Raw genomic sequence first — 21,299 nt, forward strand, 5'->3', positions numbered from 1 at the left:
CCGCAGTGGTTCCAGGATTCCCCTCAGGAGAGGGATCTTCATCTTTTGGATATGCATCGCATGCTCTTGCGCTATTTGGAGGTTACCAATGATTTCTGTTGTTCGGATCATCTGTTTGTCTTATTTGGCAGACGTAAGAAAGGTGATGAGGCTTGTAAGGCTACAATCTTGTGTTGGATTAAGGAGACTATTTGCTTGGCCTACGTTGCCTGAGGACATCAGGCGCCCTTGGGTCTGAGGGCTCATTCCACTAGGGCCCAAGCTACCTCCTGGGCTGAGTGTCAGCTTCTGTCGCCACAGGAAATCTGCAGGGTGGCGGTTTGGTCCTCCCTTCCACACTTTCACCAAGCATTATCGTTTGAATGTTAGGGCGCAAGATGAATCATCCTTTGGTGAGAGTGTCCTGTGCACGGGTCTTTCGGGTTCCCACCCAGTGTAGGGTGGCTTGGGTACATCCCACTGGTCTGGACTGATCTGGGTATGTTCAGGAAGGGAAAATTGGTTCTTACCTGCTAATTTTCGTTCCTGTAATACCACAGATCAATCCAGAGGCCCATCCCTTTTCAGATTCCGAAAGATTGCTTTAAGCTCGATTGATTTGCTGACTTAAATTTTCCTATTGCAGATGCTCTTGAAAGAGCAGGTTCCGAGGTGGTCTACTTGTTTTTTTGTGGTTTGGTTATGGGCAAATGGGTTGGCTGTTGTTTTTTGGGTTCCAACTCCCTTCACCCGTTAGTTTAGTTAGTTGTTGTGGGCTTGGGTACAGGCCAATACTGAGGGACTGCAGGTGGCACTCTCGAATATGTAGCAGTGCCCAAAGTTTGGCTCTCTGTCTCCATCTGCTGGTAGGGATGCACAACCCACTTGTCTGGACTGATCTGTGGTATTACAGGAATGAAAATTAGCAGGTAAGAACCAGTTTTCCTATTGTTATATGCAAAGGATTTTACAGACCTGCAACATTGGGAAGAATCTGTTTAGTAACACATTGCAGGAAGGTTTGGAAGGAGTGTTCGATCACAGGGCGCTTTCAGGTTGCAGCTAACTTATACTGGGTGGGCATTAGACAAGTGCCATACTACCTCATGCCTATAACGAGGTACCTGAGCTGGGGAGGCCTTTGGGAGAGGGTCCCAAGCATGTGTAATGAGTAGGTCCTTCGGGATGGTAGCAGAGTTGGGCCACAGCAATGCCCGAATAACTAGGCCCCCTTGCTTGGAAACTTGGCGGGGGGGGGGGGGGGGCGGACCAGATGATAGAGGCTAATGTACTTGGCTAAGGTGGACAGCGGTAAGGGGCTTTGGTGGTTTACTTTGAATTGGGAGGCTTAGGTACAGTTTTAGTATTATTTTAGTAATAATCAAGCTACATTGACTGTTTGCTTGTGTGGACAGGCTGTTGCTTCAGCATTACTCCAAGTAATCTCTTTCTCAACATGAGGCCTCTAAACATTATGCTTGTTTATGTGCACCTTCCTCTCTGCGTCAATTCCCTATCCTTTGTCATCTTCCAGTCAGATTCATTGTAATGCTCAAAAGCACACGCGCTATCCATAGCCGGTCCCGCCCTATGGAATACTATGCCTGCAGATCTACGTCAGGAATCATGGCCAAAGAACTTCAAGCACAAACGAAAGGCGTGGCTTACACCTAATCCTATCCATCCCTGCCACCTAACCACCCAGCTCTCCCTCTGCTCCCTCCTTTTATGTTTATATTCTACACATGTATACAACTTCCCCTCATCACTCAGCTGCACTGACCTACATTTATTTTCATCTGCACTACATAATCCTGTATCTTGCATTTATGTCTTAGTTACTTTATAACCCCTCATTATTCCTAGTTACTTTTATTCTCTCTTCACTAAGCTGTACAGCTCTAAATTCTTCCTTGTCTGCACTATATAATTCATTAATTCCTTTAATTGGTTATAACCACATAATTCAGTAATACTGTACCCCATAACTACGTCTTAGCTACTTTGTAACTAATAGATAACATTTGCTCTGGTTAATTTTATAAATACTATATATAGTCCTGCATGTTTCCCCTTGTTCTAGGCATTACATGTTTTATATGTTTTTCATTTACCGTGTTCTCTGTCAAGCGCCTCACAAGCGTATTTTGCGTTTAATGTACACTGATGTGATATCACCAATGAACGTCGGCATATAAAACCATTTAAGTAAATAATGATCTTGCTTTTTCAGTTTCATGACAAGATTGAGCCAATGCTGGAGATACTGGAGACCCTTGCATCTCGCTTGCACTTGGCCCCACTGATCCCAGCTGAAGTTGATAAAATCAAAGAGAGTATTGGTGAAAACAAGAATACCCTGATGGAGCTTGAGAAATTGCTTCCGTCCTTTCAGGCACTGAGACATCGTGGAGAAGAGTTGATTGGCAGATCCCAGGGAGCTGACAAGGATCCTGCAGCTAAAGGTGGAATCTTTTTTATCCTTCAGAGATCTGAAGTCACTTAATAAATAAAGGCAGATGTAGACCAGATTAGTCTTTCTGGTCCAACTTCTTTTCCATGTAGGTTACCCCTTGCATAATAGTTAAAAAAATACATTTATAATGTTAAAAAGTATATGAACTTGGGATTATACCTAATGCTGGAATTACGGTGCAATATTAACACAGTCGTCTGCTGCTCTGTGGGTGCAGTTACTGTGTGTAGTACTGATCTGCCTTCTGGATATTAAAGATTCCATAGCTGCTTACACAGAAAGTAGTAGTATTTACCCACCTGTTTTGTACCTCTCTATCATTGCCATTGCAGATCTGTGTTTGTATGGTTGTACTTTGAAGTTCTGTTAGGAAGAAACATATTGTCTGCAGCTTACTATGTTAATAAAAGATGTTCTTTTATCCCTCAGCAATCCAAGATAAGTTGGATCAGATGGTATCCTTCTGGGAAGATATCAAAACTCGGGCAAATGAGCGTGAAATGAAACTGCTTGATGTGCTAGAGCTGGCAGAGAAGTTCTGGTGTGACATGGCAGCCCTCCTGACTACCATCAGAGACACTCAGGACATTGTCCATGACCTGGAGAGCCCAGGAATTGACCCTTCCATTATCAAGCAGCAGATAGAGGCAGCAGAGGTAACAAGTAGCAGATCCAATAACTGTAACTGCTGCATATTGCTGCTTTTATACCACTGTACAGTCTATATACCGTAAGCAGCTGTCCAAACATCACCATTATTAGTACAAAGTGAAATGAGACATGGTGGATAAAGGTGGATAAAGGTGAACCGGTAGATGTAGTGTACTTGGATTTTCAGAAGGCGGTTGACAAAGTTCCTCATGAGAGGCTTCTAGGAAAAGTAAAAAGTCATGGGATAGGTGGCGATGTCCTTTCGTGGATTACAAACTGGCTAAAAGACAGGAAACAGAGAGTAGGATTAAATGGGCAATTTTCTCAGTGGAAAAGGGTAAACAGTGGAGTGCCTCAGGGATCTGTACTTGGACCGGTGCTTTTCAATATATTTATAAATGATCTCACTCACGACGAGTGAGATAATCAAATTTGCAGATGACACAAAATTGTTCAGAGTAGTTAAATCACAAGCAGATTGTGATAAATTGCAAGAAGACCTTGTGAGACTGGAAAATTGGGCATCCAAATGGCAGATGAAATTTAATGTGGGTAAGTGCAAGGTGATGCATATAGGGAAAAATAACCCTTGCTGTAGTTACACAATGTTGGGTTCCATATTAGGTGCTACAACCCAAGAAAGAGATCTAGGCATCACAGTGGATAACACATTGAAATCGTCGGTTCAGTGTGCTGCGGCAGTCAAAAAAGCAAACAGAATGTTGGGAATTATTAGAAAGGGAATGGTGAATAAAACGGAAAATATCATAATGCCTCTGTATCGCTCCATGGTGAGACCACACCATGAATACTGTGTACAATTCTGGTCGCCGCATCTCAAAAAAGATATAATTGCGATGGAGAAGGTACAGAGAAGGGCTACCAAAATGATAAGGGGAATGGAACAGCCCTCCTATGAGGAAAGACTAAAGAGGTTAGGACTTTTCAGCTTGGAGAAGAGACGGCTGAGGGGGGATATGATAGAGGTGTTTAAAATCATGAGAGGTCTAGAACGGGTAGATGTGAATCAGTTATTTACTCTTTCGGATAATAGAAAGACTAGGGGGCACTCCATGAAGTTAGCATGGGGCACATTTAAAACTAATCGGAGAAAGTTCTTTTTTACTCAACGCACAATTAAACTCTGGAATTTGTTGCCAGAGGATGTGGTTAGTGCAGTTAGTGTAGCTGTGTTTAAAAAAGGATTGGATAAGTTCTTGGAGGAGAAGTCCATTACCTGCTATTAATTAAGTTGACTTAGATAATAACCACCGCTATTACTAGCAACGGTAACATGGAATAGACTTAGTTTTTGGGTACTTGCCAGGTTCTTATGGCCTGGATTGGCCACTGTTGGAAACGGGATGCTGGGCTTGATGGACCCTTGGTCTGACCCAGTATGGCATTTTCTTATGTTCTTATGTTCAAAAAAGGACTGAATTAACACAAATTTGAAAATTGTGAGCAGTAACGCCAATCGTCAAGGCATCAACTCTGGCTATTGTCTATTTGTGCATCCTTCATATATATTCATTATTCAATCATCTTAAAACAATCTATAAAAAGTGAAGACTATATCTTATATTTACTTGGATCAGAAAGGACTGGGCAATCAGAGTTTCCTTGGGAAATTAAAAATCATTTCCTAGCGTGTAGCAGATGGACTCAAGACAAATGGGTATAGTCTGCTCGTGCTAGCAGTTGGAGACGGATCTGACGTCAGCACGTAGTACATATACCCCTGCAGGAAGTGCAGAAGCTCAGTAATTTCCGTCTCCAAAGCAGTTTGGAGCTTCCTCACGCTCGCTGAGCGTTTTTCCAAATTCTAACGACTAAATTCATAGGAGAATCCTACCTGAAGACGAGCCCCGCACTCCTGTGGTGATACCCTCGGGTCCCTCCCCCAGTTGAGTTTCCCGAGGTGATTTCCGTGGTCCCTCGGAGGTAAGAGCCTCGGTCCGGTGGCCGAATCGCGGCAGGGACCTAGCCCCCGAGTGAGAAGGGCTCGGGCGCGACATACAGGCAGCCTCGGTCCCGATCCGTTCGTGGTGAGGACTTGGCCCCCGAGCGAGACGAGTTCGGGCACGGCTTAGAGGCAGCGGGTGCACTTCCTCGAGCACGGCGGTGACAGTAATCACCCTCTCCCCCCGCAGCCAGAGACCGCCCGGGTCGCAGCCGGGAAGCGCCAAAGATCAGGTAAGGCGTATATCTTTACTTTATTGGTCTCCGAAGAGCGAGGATTAGCGGGGTCTGCCTACGTGGAAGCCCGCCAAGGAGGTCGCCATTTTGCCTGTCTGCTCGCCGTCGCCATCTGCCCTGGTTCGCCGCCTCGATCTAGCGTTCAGACGAGACTAAGCGCACAGGCAACGGGCGCGTATGTTAGGCGCCCGAAAGTAATTGGGCGCATATTACATTGATAGGCGCACATCTTCGCGCATATTATCAGGCGCATACTCTCGGCTGGGAGCGCACCGGGGCATAGAGATAACAGACGCGATGGAGCGTATGAGAGCCCATGCGTCCACAGAGCCGGCACCTCCAGAATCAGGCATAAGAGCTCTAGGCCTCTGCTCAGCATGCCACCTCAGAGCCACACAGAGCGAGGAAGCAGACTCCCTATGTGCCCAATGTGAGGAGGCCCTGGGAGTTCCAGGCCAGGCCCTGGGAGTTCCAGGCCAGCCCAGATTAATTGCCAGTTCCTCAGGGAACACCCCGGACCTAGCAGGCCGAGGTGAGCAGCCGGGGAACCCTAGAGACCTGGTGGCCCCTAAGGCTAGAACCTGCTTCGCGCTCCTGGGTGGAATTATTCAAGGGGATTCACGCCTTTGTCAAGATGCAGTCTGATCCCCGAACGGACCCATATGTAACGGATGACCCTGCCCCTGGACCCTCAAGACCTAGGCACGGCCACCCGCCACCCGGAAGCCCCACTTATGGGGATTCAGATTGCTCTGAGGAAGAAGGTGAGCTCCCCGAGGAGGGAGAACTTCCCTCGGGGATAGAGCCGTATCGAACTATGAGACGCTTCTTTCTCAAGGAGGATCTCCCAGACCTGGTCTCTCAATGCCTGTTGGAGCTGGCTATCCCGGGCCAAGGCATCCCAGGGGAACCTAGAATGAACCCCCTGCTAGAGGGCCTTCGTCAAATGGCTCACCATTTTCCCCTCCTACAAGCAGCACAGCAGCTAATCGAGCTGGAGTGGAATGCGCCGGAGGCCTCATTCAAAGGGGGTCGGGCCTTGTCTAGCATGTACCCCCTGGACCCGGCAACCAAGGAGCTGCTGGCGTGCCCCAAGGTAGACGCCATAGTTTGCGCAGGGGGAATGATGAAAAGATCTCTGCTTCAACGGCAGGGGGAATGAAAAAATGATTTATATTCGGACAACAACCAACAAGGACTGAGTTGCACAGGCTGGGTAAACATGCGTGGGAGTAGCTTGCTTTGACAGTTACTACCCCTAAACAATTAGCTAGATACTTCACTTAGCTGCAGCTCCAGCACTGCTAACTACATCGATGGGGTGGAAAGGAAATCGAACAAAAAGTCACTTACAAAGGGACAAGAGAAAAATATAAGTATGGGGGGGGAAAAAAAGTGAAAGCTTGCTGGGCAGACTGGATGGACCGTTTGTTCGTCTTCTGCCGTCATTTCTGTTTCTATGTCTTGCAAGCTTTGCTTTGACAAAAAAAATTTAAATTTTCGAGGGTATTTTTTTTTTATCAATAGAACAGCAATGTGTGCCACAATGGCCCCATTACTAGCAAACTTATATATGTCTGAATTTGAAAAGGTATGGATTGATTATACTCAATTTGTTAGTAACATCACATTATGGAAAAGATTCATAGATGTGTTTATGCTATGGGGAGGGTACCATTAATGATATAAAACTTTTCCATCAATGGATTAACAGTTGTAATGAACATAGTCAATTTTCCTTGGAGCATCACTTTGATCATATATCTCTACTAGATGATGTTGTACAGAAAAAGGATGATGGGCATCTAACTACTTTATTCATCAAATCAACAGATCACAATACATTTTTGGAATATTCAAGTTTTCATCCACAACATCTCAGGAACAGTCTCCCATTTTCTCAGTTTGTAAGAATTAAAGGAAGTGTACAGAAATTTGAGAGTTCGAGGCATTTATCTAATCTAGCAAAGCGATTGCTACAAAAAGTATATCCATACTCTCAAGTGAAGAAGTCTTATAAATGGGCATTGTTTCAGAACAGGGATTTGTTGTTATCCAATACTCACTCCAGATCTTCTGAAGAAGGAACTTTAACTTTTGTTTCCAGCTATTCCATGGCTATGCCATCGATCATGAAAATTTTGAAAAAGCATCAACCGGTGTTGCATTTACATTCTTGTTTTAGGGATCAGAAGATTCGTATATCTTATACCCAATCCAAAAATTTAAAAGAGCACATTTCTCTGGTATTACTTCCAGGTATTAAGAGAACAACTCTTCATATTGTCAATGGTGCATTTCATGAGTACATCATCGTGCACCAATTGTTCTTATTGCCAGAATATGCTTCAGATTAATGAATTCATAAATCCACTGGATAATCACAGATACATCTTGAAAGGGTACACTTCATGCAAGTCAGACCATGTAGTTTGTCATCCAGTGCCCTTGTTTGTTATGTCAGGAAAACCAAACGACCACTGAGAACACCCATGTATGAGCACAAGAGTTATCTTAAGAAATAGCGAGTTCAAGCCCCGACATGGAACACATTCATGATTTTTCAACATTGCAGTGCTTTGCTATAGATCGTCAAGAAGCATCAGATGAGATGATAGAGGCAGATTATTAATTCAGTTAGAACAATGCTGGATCTATAAACTGAATACCATAGAACCAGATAGACTTAACAGCTTGATTGTGTTCCAGGACATTTCTAAAATAGCACCAGCAAAAATCTTTCACCAAACCTGCCTAGCAGGTCGATACTGTAACGTGCGGTTGAAGATTTCCCGTCTGTAACGTGCTGGGAGCGCACAATTCGGACGCGTAAGGCGATCCAGCGATCCAGTCTCCAGTTTCACGCGTCCTTAGCACTTCTTAAAACAGACGCATAACCCTTTCCGCATGCAGCATGTATATGATATGTAAATGAACGAATTAGCTGTATAATGAAGGAATTAGCTATTCCCCTCCGATACTGTAACGCGCGCCCCGACTATCGCTGCCATTTTGCCCCGCGTTTAACCTGCTAACTTACCGCCTACCCCTACCCCTGCGTTAGAGGCAGGGGTAAGGGTAGGTGGCAAGCTTTCCCCCAGCCCCCTCTCACCTGCCCTGGCCGCGTCCATGGATGCTGGCCTCCGGGGCAGCCCCAGTCCTCCCCCCTCCTCCCGAAGAAAAAAAAAAGCAAGAGAGAGGGGAGAGGACAGCAATCCTACGCTCGGCGACTTACTTTTGCAGCCCCCCTCCTCCGGACATCGTGGCTTCCCCCGTGCCAGTTCCCCCTCCCCTCCTCCCGAAGCAGGGCGCGAAAAGCAGCCTTGCTCCGGGAGGAGGGAAGAAGGGACTGGCAGTGTAAAGCGGCGAAGCGACTTACTTTTTGCAGCCCCTTCCGGACATCGGACGACCTCTCCTGCCTCCAGCTGCTCGCGAAGATGGACGCCTGCACGGCCGCTGAAGACGTGACGTCACATGCCTGATGCCAAACGTCGTGACGTCACGTCTTCAGCGGCCGTGCAGGCGTCCTTCTTCGCAAGCAGCTGGAGGCAGGAGAGGTCGTCCGATGTCCGGAGGGGGCTGCAAAAGTAAGTCGCTTCGCGCTTTTCGCGCCCTGCTTCGGGAGGAGGGGAAGGGGAACTGGCACGAGGGAAGCCACGATGTCCGGAGGGGAGCTGCAAAAGTAAGTCGCCGAGCGTAGGATTGCCGTCCTCTCCCCTCTCTCTCTCGCAACTTTTTTTTTCACTTTTTTTTGCTTTGGGAGGAGGGGAGAGGGGACGGCAATCCCGACTTCCTGGTATCTGTCATTTCAAATGACATTTGAAATGACAGATACCAGCGTGGCCGTGAAGCGTTAGGCCCGAGCACCCAGGTTACTGTATAGGCGCTCTATACTGTAAAATGGGTTGCGCGGGCCTAACGCTTCCCTAACACTTCGCAGCCGCGGCATGCATTTGCATGCAATTAGAAGAGAGTATCGAGCAGTAGGTGAAGAGAACTGTGCGTGCGGGGAACGAGGGTGCGCCAGGCACTGCCACACTCTTTCTACCGCGGCCTTAGAGTATCGACCTGTTAGAAAGTCCATTCAGTTTTTTTGTTTCATTTAACCCCAACAAACCTGGACCTGCCATCACCAAGCATACACTTTCTAATTGATAAGCAGAACAAATCTCTTCCGGTTATGCCCAGGCAGGTCAAGGCTCATAATATCAGAGCCTGGATGGTGTCAGTGGCTTACCTAAAATCCGTCTCCATGGAGGAGATTTGTGAAGCTGCAACAAGGAGTTCAGTCCACACATTCATATCTCACTATTTGGATAGGAATTCCCAATGTAACAGGTTTGGTTGGTCTGTCCTGCGGAGGTTTTTTGAGATGTAGAATCATTCCCCCAGAGCCCATTGTTTAAAAAAAAAGGGTAAAGAGAAAACTACCACTTGCTGCCCAAAACTATTCTGCCTTTTGACAGTGTTTCTGGTTGATTTTTCCTAGCCAGGGATTCCCCACATGAAAACTTAGCATGTTTATTGTGCTCAGAAAAAGTAAAATTGTTCCCTGTAACAGGTGTTCTCTAAGGACAGCAGGATATAAGTGCTCACAAAATCTGCCCACCTCCCCTTGAAGCTGGTTCTCTATGTAATGAAGTAAATATTTACAATATGATAGATTTTAGAAAACACAGCTAAGCGGTTTACAATTAAAAACATATATAAACAGTTTACAATTAAAACAATACACAATTTAAAATCAACAATAATCAAATTCATGCAGTAAAATAGTAAAATACAGCAGTGACTGGAGAGCCGTACAGTGACACAGCTATGGAAGAAGTGAGGTGGGTCATACAGCACAGGCTGAAATGAGCATGGCAAAAGCTTTTGGCTTCTATCAGAAGACATTGCTTCCACATGTGAGCGCTTGCATCCTGCTTTCTCCTGCAGTGTCTACGACAGGAATGATTAGAGGAGTTTCATCTTTCCTTTGTGTCTTCATCCTCAGACTATAAAAGAGGAGGCCGATGGACTTCATGAGGAGCTTGAGTTTATCCGCATACTTGGAACAGATTTGATTTTTGCTTGCGGAGAGACTGAGAAACCAGAGGTGAAGAAAAGCCTTGACGAAGTAAGTATAACTCCAACAGTCTGCAGTATTCGGCATTTTTATTGACAAAGGATTTCTGACTTGCTTATTCTGTCCCATATAGATGAATAATGCATGGGAGAACTTGAACAAAACCTGGAAAGAGAGACTGGAGAAGTTAGAGGAAGCAATGCTGTCTGCCGTGCAGTTTCAGGATTCACTGCAGGTAAGAGGATGGCCAAGGGTCAGAAATAGAAGAGGAATAGCCAGGGAATATAACATTCCATGGAATATTAATTTTTGCCTCTTATGGAGTTGATGGGAATACGTCTCCTGATATGTCTCTTTATTTCAGGCAATGTTTGACTGGCTGGACAACACTGTCATCAAACTCTGTGATCTGCCAGCTGTTGGCACTGACCTCAATACAGTGAAAGAGCAAATCAACGAGATGAAGGTACAGGCAGCAAAGGGAAGATGAGATGAGAGGGGCACGGAGCCTGAGACTAGAGGGATACAAAGCTGGGAAAATTCAAGGGAGTTGCACTTTTGTTAGAGATCAGATTGTCCTGGAGATGGCAGGGATTTATTTATTTAAATAGTTTATAGACTACCTGTCACCATTTCTAGGAGGTTTACAATTTCATATCCATAAAAATATAAAACATAAGATAAATAAGGTAACTAGGATTAAAACCATAAAAGTTAAAACTAATAAAACTAGTAAAATAAAACAGTAAGACAAATTAAAAAATTACAATATGATGGAAGTAGGAATTCAGGTGGAAGGAGATATGAATGCTGCCAGTGGCAGAGCGGAAGGATGGGGGGGTCAGGATGAGAATAAGCAGGTAAGCTAGGTACATTGGGAGAGCAGAAGGATGGGGGGGTCAGGATGAGAATAAGCAGGTAAGCTAGGTACATTGGCAGAGCAGAAGGATGGGGGGGTCAGGATGAGAATAAGCAGGTAAGCTAGGTACATTGGGAGAGCAGAAGGATGGGGGGGTCAGGATGAGAATAAGCAGGTAAGCTAGGTACATTGGCAGAGCAGAAGGATGGGGGGGTCAGGATGAGAATAAGCAGGTAAGCTAGGTACATTGGCAGAGCAGAAGGATGGGGGGGTCAGGATGAGAATAAGCAGGTAAGCTAGGTACATTGGGAGAGCAGAAGGATGGGGGGGTCAGGATGAGAATAAGCAGGTAAGCTAGGTACATTGGCAGAGCAGAAGGATGGGGGGGTCAGGATGAGAATAAGCAGGTAAGCTAGGTACATTGGCAGAGCAGAAGGATGGGGGGGTCAGGATGAGAATAAGCAGGTAAGCTAGGTACATTGGGAGAGCAGAAGGATGGGGGGGTCAGGATGAGAATAAGCAGGTAAGCTAGGTACATTGGGAGAGCAGAAGGATGGGGGGGTCAGGATGAGAATAAGCAGGTAAGCTAGGTACATTGGCTTGGTATTTCAGTATTTAGAAATTTACTAGTAACTTGCTACTTTATTTTGATAGGAATTTAAAACGGAAGTGTACCAGCAGCAGATTGAAATGGAAAAACTGTACCACCAGGGCGAATTAATGCTGAAAAAAGCAATTGATGAGACTGACCGAGACATTATTCAGGAACCACTGACCGAGCTGAAACATCTTTGGGAGAACCTGAGCGAGAAGATTATGTATAGACAGGTAACCCCGCAGCCTATTGCCGGAGAGCCAGCTTATCATTACCAGTGTTTCATGTCTGCCTAACTTCCTCTTTCTAATAATTGTTCTAACAGCATAGGCTGGAGGCTGCCCTGCTGGCACTCGGCCAGTTCCAGCATGCTTTGGGCGAAGTCATGACCTGGCTCACTCATACAGAAGAACTCCTGGATGCACAGAAAACAATCAGTGGTGATCCAAAAATCATTGAGATAGACCTTGCAAAACACCATGTAAGATTACCATTTTCTGTACTTTTATAACTGATGAAAATGTAAAGCTGCTTTCATTGTAAAAACTGTCTTGGATCAGCATATAATGCAAGTTTATCCACTTGCTCAATAGAAGCAGTAGCTAAAACCATACACTATCCAAGCTTCAAAATGTTTTTCTTATTTTTTTGCCTGGTAGTTCCTCATTTTTTTATCCTTCTGGCTAAATCAGAACCACTGCTAGGATCCTGGAGCCATGCACCTTCATTCACACTATCCAGAGATTCCCCAAACACACTTTTTAATAGACCCTTCCACTGTTTCAAGTCTGGCCATTGCAGCAATGATCCTGAGACAGCCGTGCATCAGGGCTCCTGGGCCACCAGATGTCAATGATGACCATGACACTGTGAACTGTGTGGCTGTGAACGCTACCTCAACAGCATCCCCAGCAGACCTGATTCAGGAATTGAACCATGGGATCTTCTGGTTGGAACTGCACAGCACTTGCTACTGAGCCTCCTTTTTGTATACTGGATGCTTCAGTAGTATGGCACATCGTATATGCCCAAAACAAGGGGTCTCATTCTGAGAGTTTGATACAGATACACAGTGAACAGTGTAATGGGAAAAAAATTCTGGTAAATTAGGGTAAACATTTTTCTTGGAAAATGTACGCTGAAAGTTAGCAGAGTTGCTTACCTGTAACCAGTGTTCTCCAAAGACAGCAGGATGTTAGTCCTCACACATGGGTGACAGCATCAGATGGAGCCCTATACCACGCATCCACGCGGGGTCCCTCTCCAGTCTTGTAACATAGCATTATAATTAAAATAAAAAATGGCAGAAACCCAACTCTGCATGGGTGGCAGGCAGGTTTCATGAGAACTAACATCCGGCTGTCCTCTGAGAACACCTGTTACAGGTAAGCAATTCTGCTTTCTCCAAGGACAAGCAGGATGGTACTCCTCACACATGGGCGAATCCCTAGCTACAGGCTGTTCCCCAGCACAGAAATTGTACCAACAGAGGGAGGTGACGGGTGCGTGTGAGAGACATACTGGGCAGGGAGGTGACTGGGGTATGTGTGAGAGACAGACTGGGCAGGGAGATGATTGGTGTGTGTGAGAGACAGACTGGGCAGGGAGATGATTGGTGTGTGTGAGAGACAGACTGGGCAGGGAGGTGACTGGGGTATGTGTGAGAGACAGACTGGGCAGGGAGATGATTGGTGTGTGTGAGAGACAGACTGGGCAGGGAGGTGACGGGTGCGTGTGAGAGACAGACTGAGCAGGGAGGTGACTGGGGTGTGTGTGAGAGACAGACTGGGCAGGGAGATGATTTGTGTGTGTGAGAGACAGACTGGGCAGGGAGGTGGACGGGTGCGTGTGAGAGACAGACTTGGTCGTAGGGTTTAATTGGTGTGTGTGTGTGAGTGACTTGTGGGCCCTAAGGAAGAGGACTGTGAGGACAGAGCTTCAGCAGCCACTGCTGCTTCTGGTGAGTGCTTTTGGCCTGGAAGGGAAAGGAGTAGGAGAACTGCTGGAGAGGGTAAGTAAAGGTGGCTTTTTAAGTTTATTTTTCTTGATTGACTGCCATTTTAGTTATTAAGTATTATGTGATGTGTCTGCTGTTTTGAAATATTTGATTGCTATTTGGACAATTTCTAATAATTTTTTAGTTTTAATTGTTGGATGTTATTCTGTTAATAAGCTGTTTTGAAACATTTATTAATATAGTTTTACAGTTATTTCTGTGTGGGGATCTATAGCAGCTTGGCTTGCTCTGTTTTCCTAATAGGAGGTGTATTAGTGTTTAGGACCTCATTTAATATTTGTAGTGTTGCCTTTTCATAGATAGGGTTGTTATGTGATCCATAATGCAGGTGTAACTTTGTGTGGATTAGTTTGTGTGCATTATTGCAGATCCTGGGACTGTGTTAGGTGCTATATTTCTCTTTCCATTTATCCAGGGTTGCACTGCATGCAGAGTGGCTGTTTTGGTTTTCCATTCCAGTTTCTGTCTCCATATTTATAATTTGTGGTCTTTCTGTACTTGGTGAAGGTCAGTTCTGGGTGTGTGACCGAGGTGAGGTATTTTACTAGCATGGAGGCAATTGTATCAATCTTATTTGTTGAGTTTTCTCAATAGGACATGCATTAGTGGTAAATTACTGTCTTTTCATAAGGAGGGCTATTGTGCCTGGTAGTAAAGGGAGTTTTTGTTTTGCTTTTATTGCGATGTCATCAGAACCAGAATATCTTTTTTTTTTTTGCATGGTGAGTTCTATGGGTAATGCTCTAGTTCTGCTCTGCATCCATTGTTAGGGGTCAAGGGGGTTCCCGTGGATGCAGAGTGTATGTTTACATATAGCCTCATGACGGTCACATGTTCAGTGTGTCACGGATGTGAGAACCATCTGTCAGGTGTGTCCCGGACGAAAAAAGGTTGAGAGCCACTGGTCTAGGGCCTGCTGGGCATGCTCAGTGTGCCTAGTGAAAGTTCTAGAAACTTTGACATAAATTTTCCACATCGGGGCTGCATCAGCCATGCAGGGCCAGTGCAAGGGGATTAGGCATCCTAGGCACCTTTTGCCTTGCACCTGCCCACCCCCATCGTGCCCCCTAATTGCTGGCACCCTCGGCCCAGGGCTAGTTCGCCTAGTGTTTCCACCGGCCCTACACCTATACGTGAGGCCTTCCACCCTGCTTGTCCTCAGAACATGGGGGTAACCCGCACAGAGCGGCAGTTTTCACCTTGGGAAGCTTGCTGGGCAGACTAGATGGACCGTTTTAGTCTTTTTCAGCCGTTGGTACTATGTTAGAGAAAAGAGTTTACTTCAGGCCTTTATCAGGAATAGCCTTGATTTAAAGACAATAGCAAAAATGTCCATTTGTGCAGGTGCTGAAGAATGATGTGATGGCCCACCAGACAACAATTCAGACTGTAAATAGAGCTGGTAATGAGCTGCTGGAGTCCAGCGCCACAGATGATGCCAGTACTCTGAGGAGCAGGCTGCAGAACCTTAACCAATGCTGGGAGTCTGTGTGCCAAAAAACTGAGGATCGAGAGCAACAGCTGGAATCAGCATTACAGCAGGTAACGTACATGTGGCATGCATACCATAAACACATGTGTGCACAGTGATGGCTTCACCGAACGACTGTATATAAAATGTAACAAATGACTTCTTTGCGTGCTATGTTTACTTGGATAGTGTAACATACGTGTGCACGGAGGCAATGACTTCTTTGGGGTGCTGTGTTCACTTGGATAGTGTAACATACGTGTGCACGGAGGCAATGACTTCTTTGGGGTGCTGTGTTCACTTGGATAGTGTAACATAGGTGTGCACGGAGGCAATGACTTCTTTGGGGTGCTGTGTTCACTTGGATAGTGTAACATACGTGTGCACGGAGGCAATGACTTCTTTGGGGTGCTGTGTTCACTTGGATAGTGTAACATACGTGTGCACGGAGGCAATGACTTCTTTGGGGTGCTGTCTTCACTTGGATAGTGTAACATACGTGTGCACGGAGGCAATGACTTCTTTATTTATTTATTTATTTAGAGTTTTTCTATACCGGCATTCGTGATTAAAAATCACATCATGCCGGTTTACATATAATAGGGGGTGTGAACACAGAAATGGAACATTAACAAGTGCAAAGAGTTCGTAAAGTTACATTACAACAAGGTTCATATAACTGGGTAGAGAATTAGAGTAAGATAGCTGAGCAGTTATGATTAACTTCTTTGGGGTGCTGTGTTCACTTGGATAGTGTAACATACGTGTGCACAGAGGTAATGACTGCTTTGGGGTGCTGTGTTCACTTGGATAGTGTAACGTGTATACATAGAGGCAATGACGTCTTTGGGGTGCTGTGTTCACTTGTATAGTGTAATGTGTACATAGAGGCAATGACGTCTTTGGGTACCATGTTCACTTGTATAGTGTAACGTGTATACATAGAGGCAATGACTTCTTTGGGGTGCTGTGTTCACTTGGATAGTGTAACATACATGTGCACGAAGACAATGACTTCTTTGGGGTGCTGTGTTCACTTGGATAGTGTAAGATACGTGTGCACGGAGGCAATGACTTCTTTGGGGTGCTGTGTTCACTTGGATAGTGTAACATACGTGTGCACGGAGGCAATGACTTCTTTGGGGTGCTGTGTTCACTTGTATAGTGTAACATACGTGTGCACGGAGGCAATGACTTCTTTGGGGTGCTGTGTTCACTTGTATAGTGTAACGTGTACATAGAGGCAATGACTTCTTTGGGGTGCTGTGTTCACTTGGATAGTGTAACATACGTGTGCACGGAGGCAATGACTTCTTTGGGGTGCTGTCTTCACTTGGATAGTGTAACATACGTGTGTACATAGAGGCAATGACTTCTTTGGGGTGCTGTGTTCACTTGGATAGTGTAACATACGTGTGCACGGAGGCAATGACTTCTTCGGGGTGCTGTGTTCACTTGGATAGTGTAACACGTGTTGCTAGAGGCGATGATCCCTTTGAGGTGCCATTTAAACTTGAATAATGTAATATGCGTGTGCATAGAGACTACGACCTCTTTGGCGGTGCCGAGTTTACTTGTATAGTGTAACTGTTCCTGAACTAAGATACTATTTATATGAAGATATTTGTGTTGTAGAAGTCAGCATAATGACAAGTTCAAACTATATACTGTACTTGCTTATGGCTTTGAAATGCACTGGTTAATCTGAGATGGTTACATACTAGCCAACAAAACCATAGGATCTGATACTAAAAGTTAGTATTTTATTTGTAATCTGCATATAGGATGGGTTCTCCAGGCAAAATGTAGAGAGCGCTCTTTGGAGATGAGAATCTAGGCTGACAGTTTCTAATCTCTAACAGGCGCAAGGTTTCCATGCGGAGATTGAGGACTACCTGCAGTGGCTGAGCAGGGTAGAAAGCCAGCTGTCTGCACCTAAAGCCACTGGTGGGCTGCCAGAAACTGCCCGGGAGCAGCTCCGCGCCCATATGGTAAGGGCTTCTCATGCATATGGATTCCACGCACAATGAATGCTTTACTCAGTAACTGAAATTTCATCTTCTTTGCCTAATGAAATAAGGGAGCAGTTACAGAGGATTGAAGTGCTCTGGACTCTATTTATTTCCAGCTTTATGTTTATTTCATTTTGTTAGTTGCCAATACCAATTCCTTCTGTGACATTCAATAAAAATTTCATAGTAATCAACAAGTCAAACGAGTAAATAAAACAAAACTTATTAAAATATGGACATTTGCATTAAAACAATAGAGAAAATATAAAAGTACACATAAATTCAGATAAGACAAGATAGAAAATTAAACTAAAAGCTTGCTGACAGCAATATGCTTCAGCAGGGTTCTCCATGGTGATGAGTGTGCCTGAACAGAAAGGCAAATGCCCCAGAATCCTCTGCTTTCTTAGCCTGTCCTGGCTGTATGAACTCTAAGTGACTTATTGAGCCTGACTTGCAGAATTCCCAGGACATCTGGACAGGCAGTCAAGCTGGCTCCATAAGGTGATGCCTAATCATTGCGTCCCACAAAGCAGAAGCCAACAGAGGGAACTTCAGGCTACACTGGCACAATAAGAGGCACTGTTCTCAGGAGTATCTGTGAACACAACTTCAGATGTGTTAATTACCCTGACCATCAAGATCCTAACAGAACCCTTGTATCTTCCTACAGCGAAAGCCAAAAGAGAGAATTCATTGATTTCCTGAGCCCCCCCCCCCCCCCCCCGTCACCTCCCTTGTATCTTTCTACAGCGAAAGCCAAAAGAGAGAATTCATTGATTTCCTGAGTGACCCTTCCCCCCCGGTCATCTCCCTTGTATCTTCCTACAGCGAAAGCCAAAAGAAAGAATTCATTGATTTCCTGAGTGACCCTTCCCCCCGGTCATCTCCCTTGTATCTTCCTACAGCGAAAGCCAAAAGAGAGAATTCATTGATTTCCTGAGTGACCCTTCCCCCCCGGTCATCTCCCTTGTATCTTCCTACAGCGAAAGCCAAAAGAGAGAATTCATTGATTTCCTGAGTGACCCTTCCCCCCGGTCATCTCCCTTGTATCTTCCTACAGCGAAAGCCAAAAGAGAGAATTCATTGATTTCCTGAGTGACCCTTCCCCCCCGGTCATCTCCCTTGTATCTTCCTACAGCGAAAGCCAAAAGAGAGAATTCATTGATTTCCTGAGTGACCCTTCCCCCCCGGTCATCTCCCTTGTATCTTCCTACAGCGAAAGCCAAAAGAGAGAATTCATTGATTTCCTGAGTGACCCTTCCCCCCGGTCATCTCCCTTGTATCTTCCTACAGCGAAAGCCAAAAGAGAGAATTCATTGATTTCCTGAGTGACCCTCCCCCCCCGGTCATCTCCCTTGTATCTTCCTACAGCGAAAGCCAAAAGAGAGAATTCATTGATTTCCTGAGTGACCCTTCCCCCCCCGGTCATCTCCCTTGTATCTTCCTACAGCGAAAGCCAAAAGAGAGAATTCATTGATTTCCTGAGTGACCCTTCCCCCCGGTCATCTCCCTTGTATCTTCCTACAGCGAAAGCCAAAAGAGAGAATTCATTGATTTCCTGAGTGACCCTTCCCCCCCCGGTCATCTCCCTTGTATCTTCCTACAGCGAAAGCCAAAAGAGAGAATTCATTGATTTCCTGAGTGACCCTTCCCCCCCGGTCATCTGCCTTGTATCTTCCTACAGCGAAAGCCAAAAGAGAGAATTCATTGATTTCCTGAGTGACCCTTCCCCCCCCGGTCATCTCCCTTGTATCTTCCTACAGCGAAAGCCAAAAGAGAGAATTCATTGATTTCCTGAGCCACCCTTCCCCCCCCCCCGCCCCAGTCATCTCCCTTGTATCTTCCTACAGCGAAAGCCAAAAGAGAGAATTCATTGATTCCTGAGTGACCCGACCCCCCCCCCCCCCCCCGGTCATCTCCCTTGTATCTTCCTACAGCGAAAGCCAAAAGAGAGAATTCATTGATTTCCTGAGTGACCCTTCCCCCCGGTCACTTCCCTTGTATCTTCCTACAGCGAAAGCCAAAAGAGAGAATTCATTGATTTCCTGAGTGACCCTTCCCCCCGGTCATCTCCCTTGTATCTTCCTACAGCGAAAGCCAAAAGAGAGAATTCATTGATTCCTGAGTGACCCTTCCCCCCGGTCATCTCCCTTGTATCTTCCTACAGCGAAAGCCAAAAGAGAGAATTCATTGATTTCCTGAGTGAACCCTTCCCCCCCTGGTCATCTCCCTTGTATCTTCCTACAGCGAAAGCCAAAAGAGAGAATTCATTGATTTCCTGAGTGACCCTTCCCCCCCCCCCCCCGGTCATCTCCCTTGTATCTTCCTACAGCGAAAGCCAAAAGAGAGAATTCATTGATTTCCTGAGTGACCCTTCCCCCCCCCCCCCCCCCGGTCATCTCCCTTGTAATCTTCCTACAGCGAAAGCCAAAAGAGAGAATTCATTGATTCCTGAGTGACCCTTCCCCCCCCCCCACCCCCCCCGGTCATCTCCCTTGTATCTTCCTACAGCGAAAGCCAAAAGAGAGAATTCATTGATTTCCTGAGTGACCCTTCCCCCCCGGTCATCTGCCTTGTATCTTCCTACAGCGAAAGCCAAAAGAGAGAATTCATTGATTTCCTGAGTGACCCTTCCCCCCCCCCCCCCCCAGACACCTCCCTTGTATCTTCCTACAGCGAAAGCCAAAAGAGAGAATTCATTGATTTCCTGAGTGACCCTTCCCCCCCCCCCCCCCCGGTCATCTCCCTTGTATCTTCCTACAGCGAAAGCCAAAAGAGAGAATTCATTGATTTCCTGAGAGACCCTCCCCCCCCCCCCCCCCCCGGTCATCTCCCTTGTATCTTTCTACAGCGAAAGCCAAAAGAGAGAATTCATTGATTTCCTGAGTGACCCTTCCCCCCCCCCCCCCCCGGTCATCTCCCTTGTATCTTCCTACAGCGAAAGCCAAAAGAGAGAATTCATTGATTTCCTGAGTGACCCTTCCCCCCGGTCATCTCCCTTGTATCTTCCTACAGCGAAAGCCAAAAGAGAGAATTCATTGATTTCCTGAGTGACCCTTCCCCCCCGGTCATCTCCCTTGTATCTTCCTACAGCGAAAGCCAAAAGAGAGAATTCATTGATTTCCTGAGCGACCCTTCCCCCCCGGTCATCTCCCTTGTATCTTCCTACAGCGAAAGCCAAAAGAGAGAATTCATTGATTTCCTGAGTGACCCTTCCCCCCCTGTCATCTCCCTTGTATCTTCCTACAGCGAAAGCCAAAAGAGAGAATTCATTGATTTCCTGAGCCAACCCTTCCCCCCCGGTCATCTCCCTTGTATCTTCCTACAGCGAAAGCCAAAAGAGAGAATTCATTGATTTCCTGAGTGACCCTTCCCCCCCGGTCATCTCCCTTGTATCTTCCTACAGCGAAAGCCAAAAGGAGAGAATTCATTGATTTCCTGAGTGACCCTTCCCCCCCCCGGTCATCTCCCTTGTATCTTCCTACAGCGAAAGCCAAAAGAGAGAATTCATTGATTTCCTGAGTGACCCTTCCCCCCCTGTCATCTCCCTTGTATCTTCCTACAGCGAAAGCCAAAAGAGAGAATTCATTGATTTCCTGAGCCACCCTTCCCCCCCGGTCATCTCCCTTGTATCTTCCTACAGCGAAAGCCAAAAGAGAGAATTCATTGATTTCCTGAGTGACCCTTCCCCCCGGTCATCTCCCTTGTATCTTCCTACAGCGAAAGCCAAAAGAGAGAATTCATTGATTTCCTGAGTGACCCTTCCCCCCCGGTCATCTCCCTTGTATCTTCCTACAGCGAAAGCCAAAAGAGAGAATTCATTGATTTCCTGAGCGACCCTTCCCCCCCGGTCATCTCCCTTGTATCTTCCTACAGCGAAAGCCAAAAGAGAGAATTCATTGATTTCCTGAGTGACCCTTCCCCCCCCTGTCATCTCCCTTGTATCTTCCTACAGCGAAAGCCAAAAGA

At 45.9% G+C, this 21,299-nt stretch overlaps 1 protein-coding gene across 4 annotated transcripts in view; it reads left to right on the plus strand.

Moving 5' to 3' along the window:
- Positions 1–21,299, plus strand: part of MACF1 (microtubule actin crosslinking factor 1) — a 513,108-nt gene that overhangs the window by 409,585 nt on the left and 82,224 nt on the right. For all 4 annotated transcript variants that reach the window (XM_029570961.1, XM_029570962.1, XM_029570959.1 and 1 more), the window contains 9 exons: positions 2,213–2,444; positions 2,885–3,111; positions 10,302–10,424; positions 10,507–10,608; positions 10,738–10,839; positions 11,887–12,060; positions 12,153–12,308; positions 15,189–15,386; positions 17,178–17,306. In XM_029570961.1, coding sequence (XP_029426821.1) covers positions 2,213–2,444; positions 2,885–3,111; positions 10,302–10,424; positions 10,507–10,608; positions 10,738–10,839; positions 11,887–12,060; positions 12,153–12,308; positions 15,189–15,386; positions 17,178–17,306 — 1,443 coding nt within the window. The remainder of the gene's footprint in view (positions 1–2,212; positions 2,445–2,884; positions 3,112–10,301; positions 10,425–10,506; positions 10,609–10,737; positions 10,840–11,886; positions 12,061–12,152; positions 12,309–15,188; positions 15,387–17,177; positions 17,307–21,299) is intronic.

Source organism: Rhinatrema bivittatum, chromosome 11, assembly GCF_901001135.1.
Source record: "Rhinatrema bivittatum chromosome 11, aRhiBiv1.1, whole genome shotgun sequence".
Classification (NCBI taxonomy): domain Eukaryota; kingdom Metazoa; phylum Chordata; class Amphibia; order Gymnophiona; family Rhinatrematidae; genus Rhinatrema; species Rhinatrema bivittatum.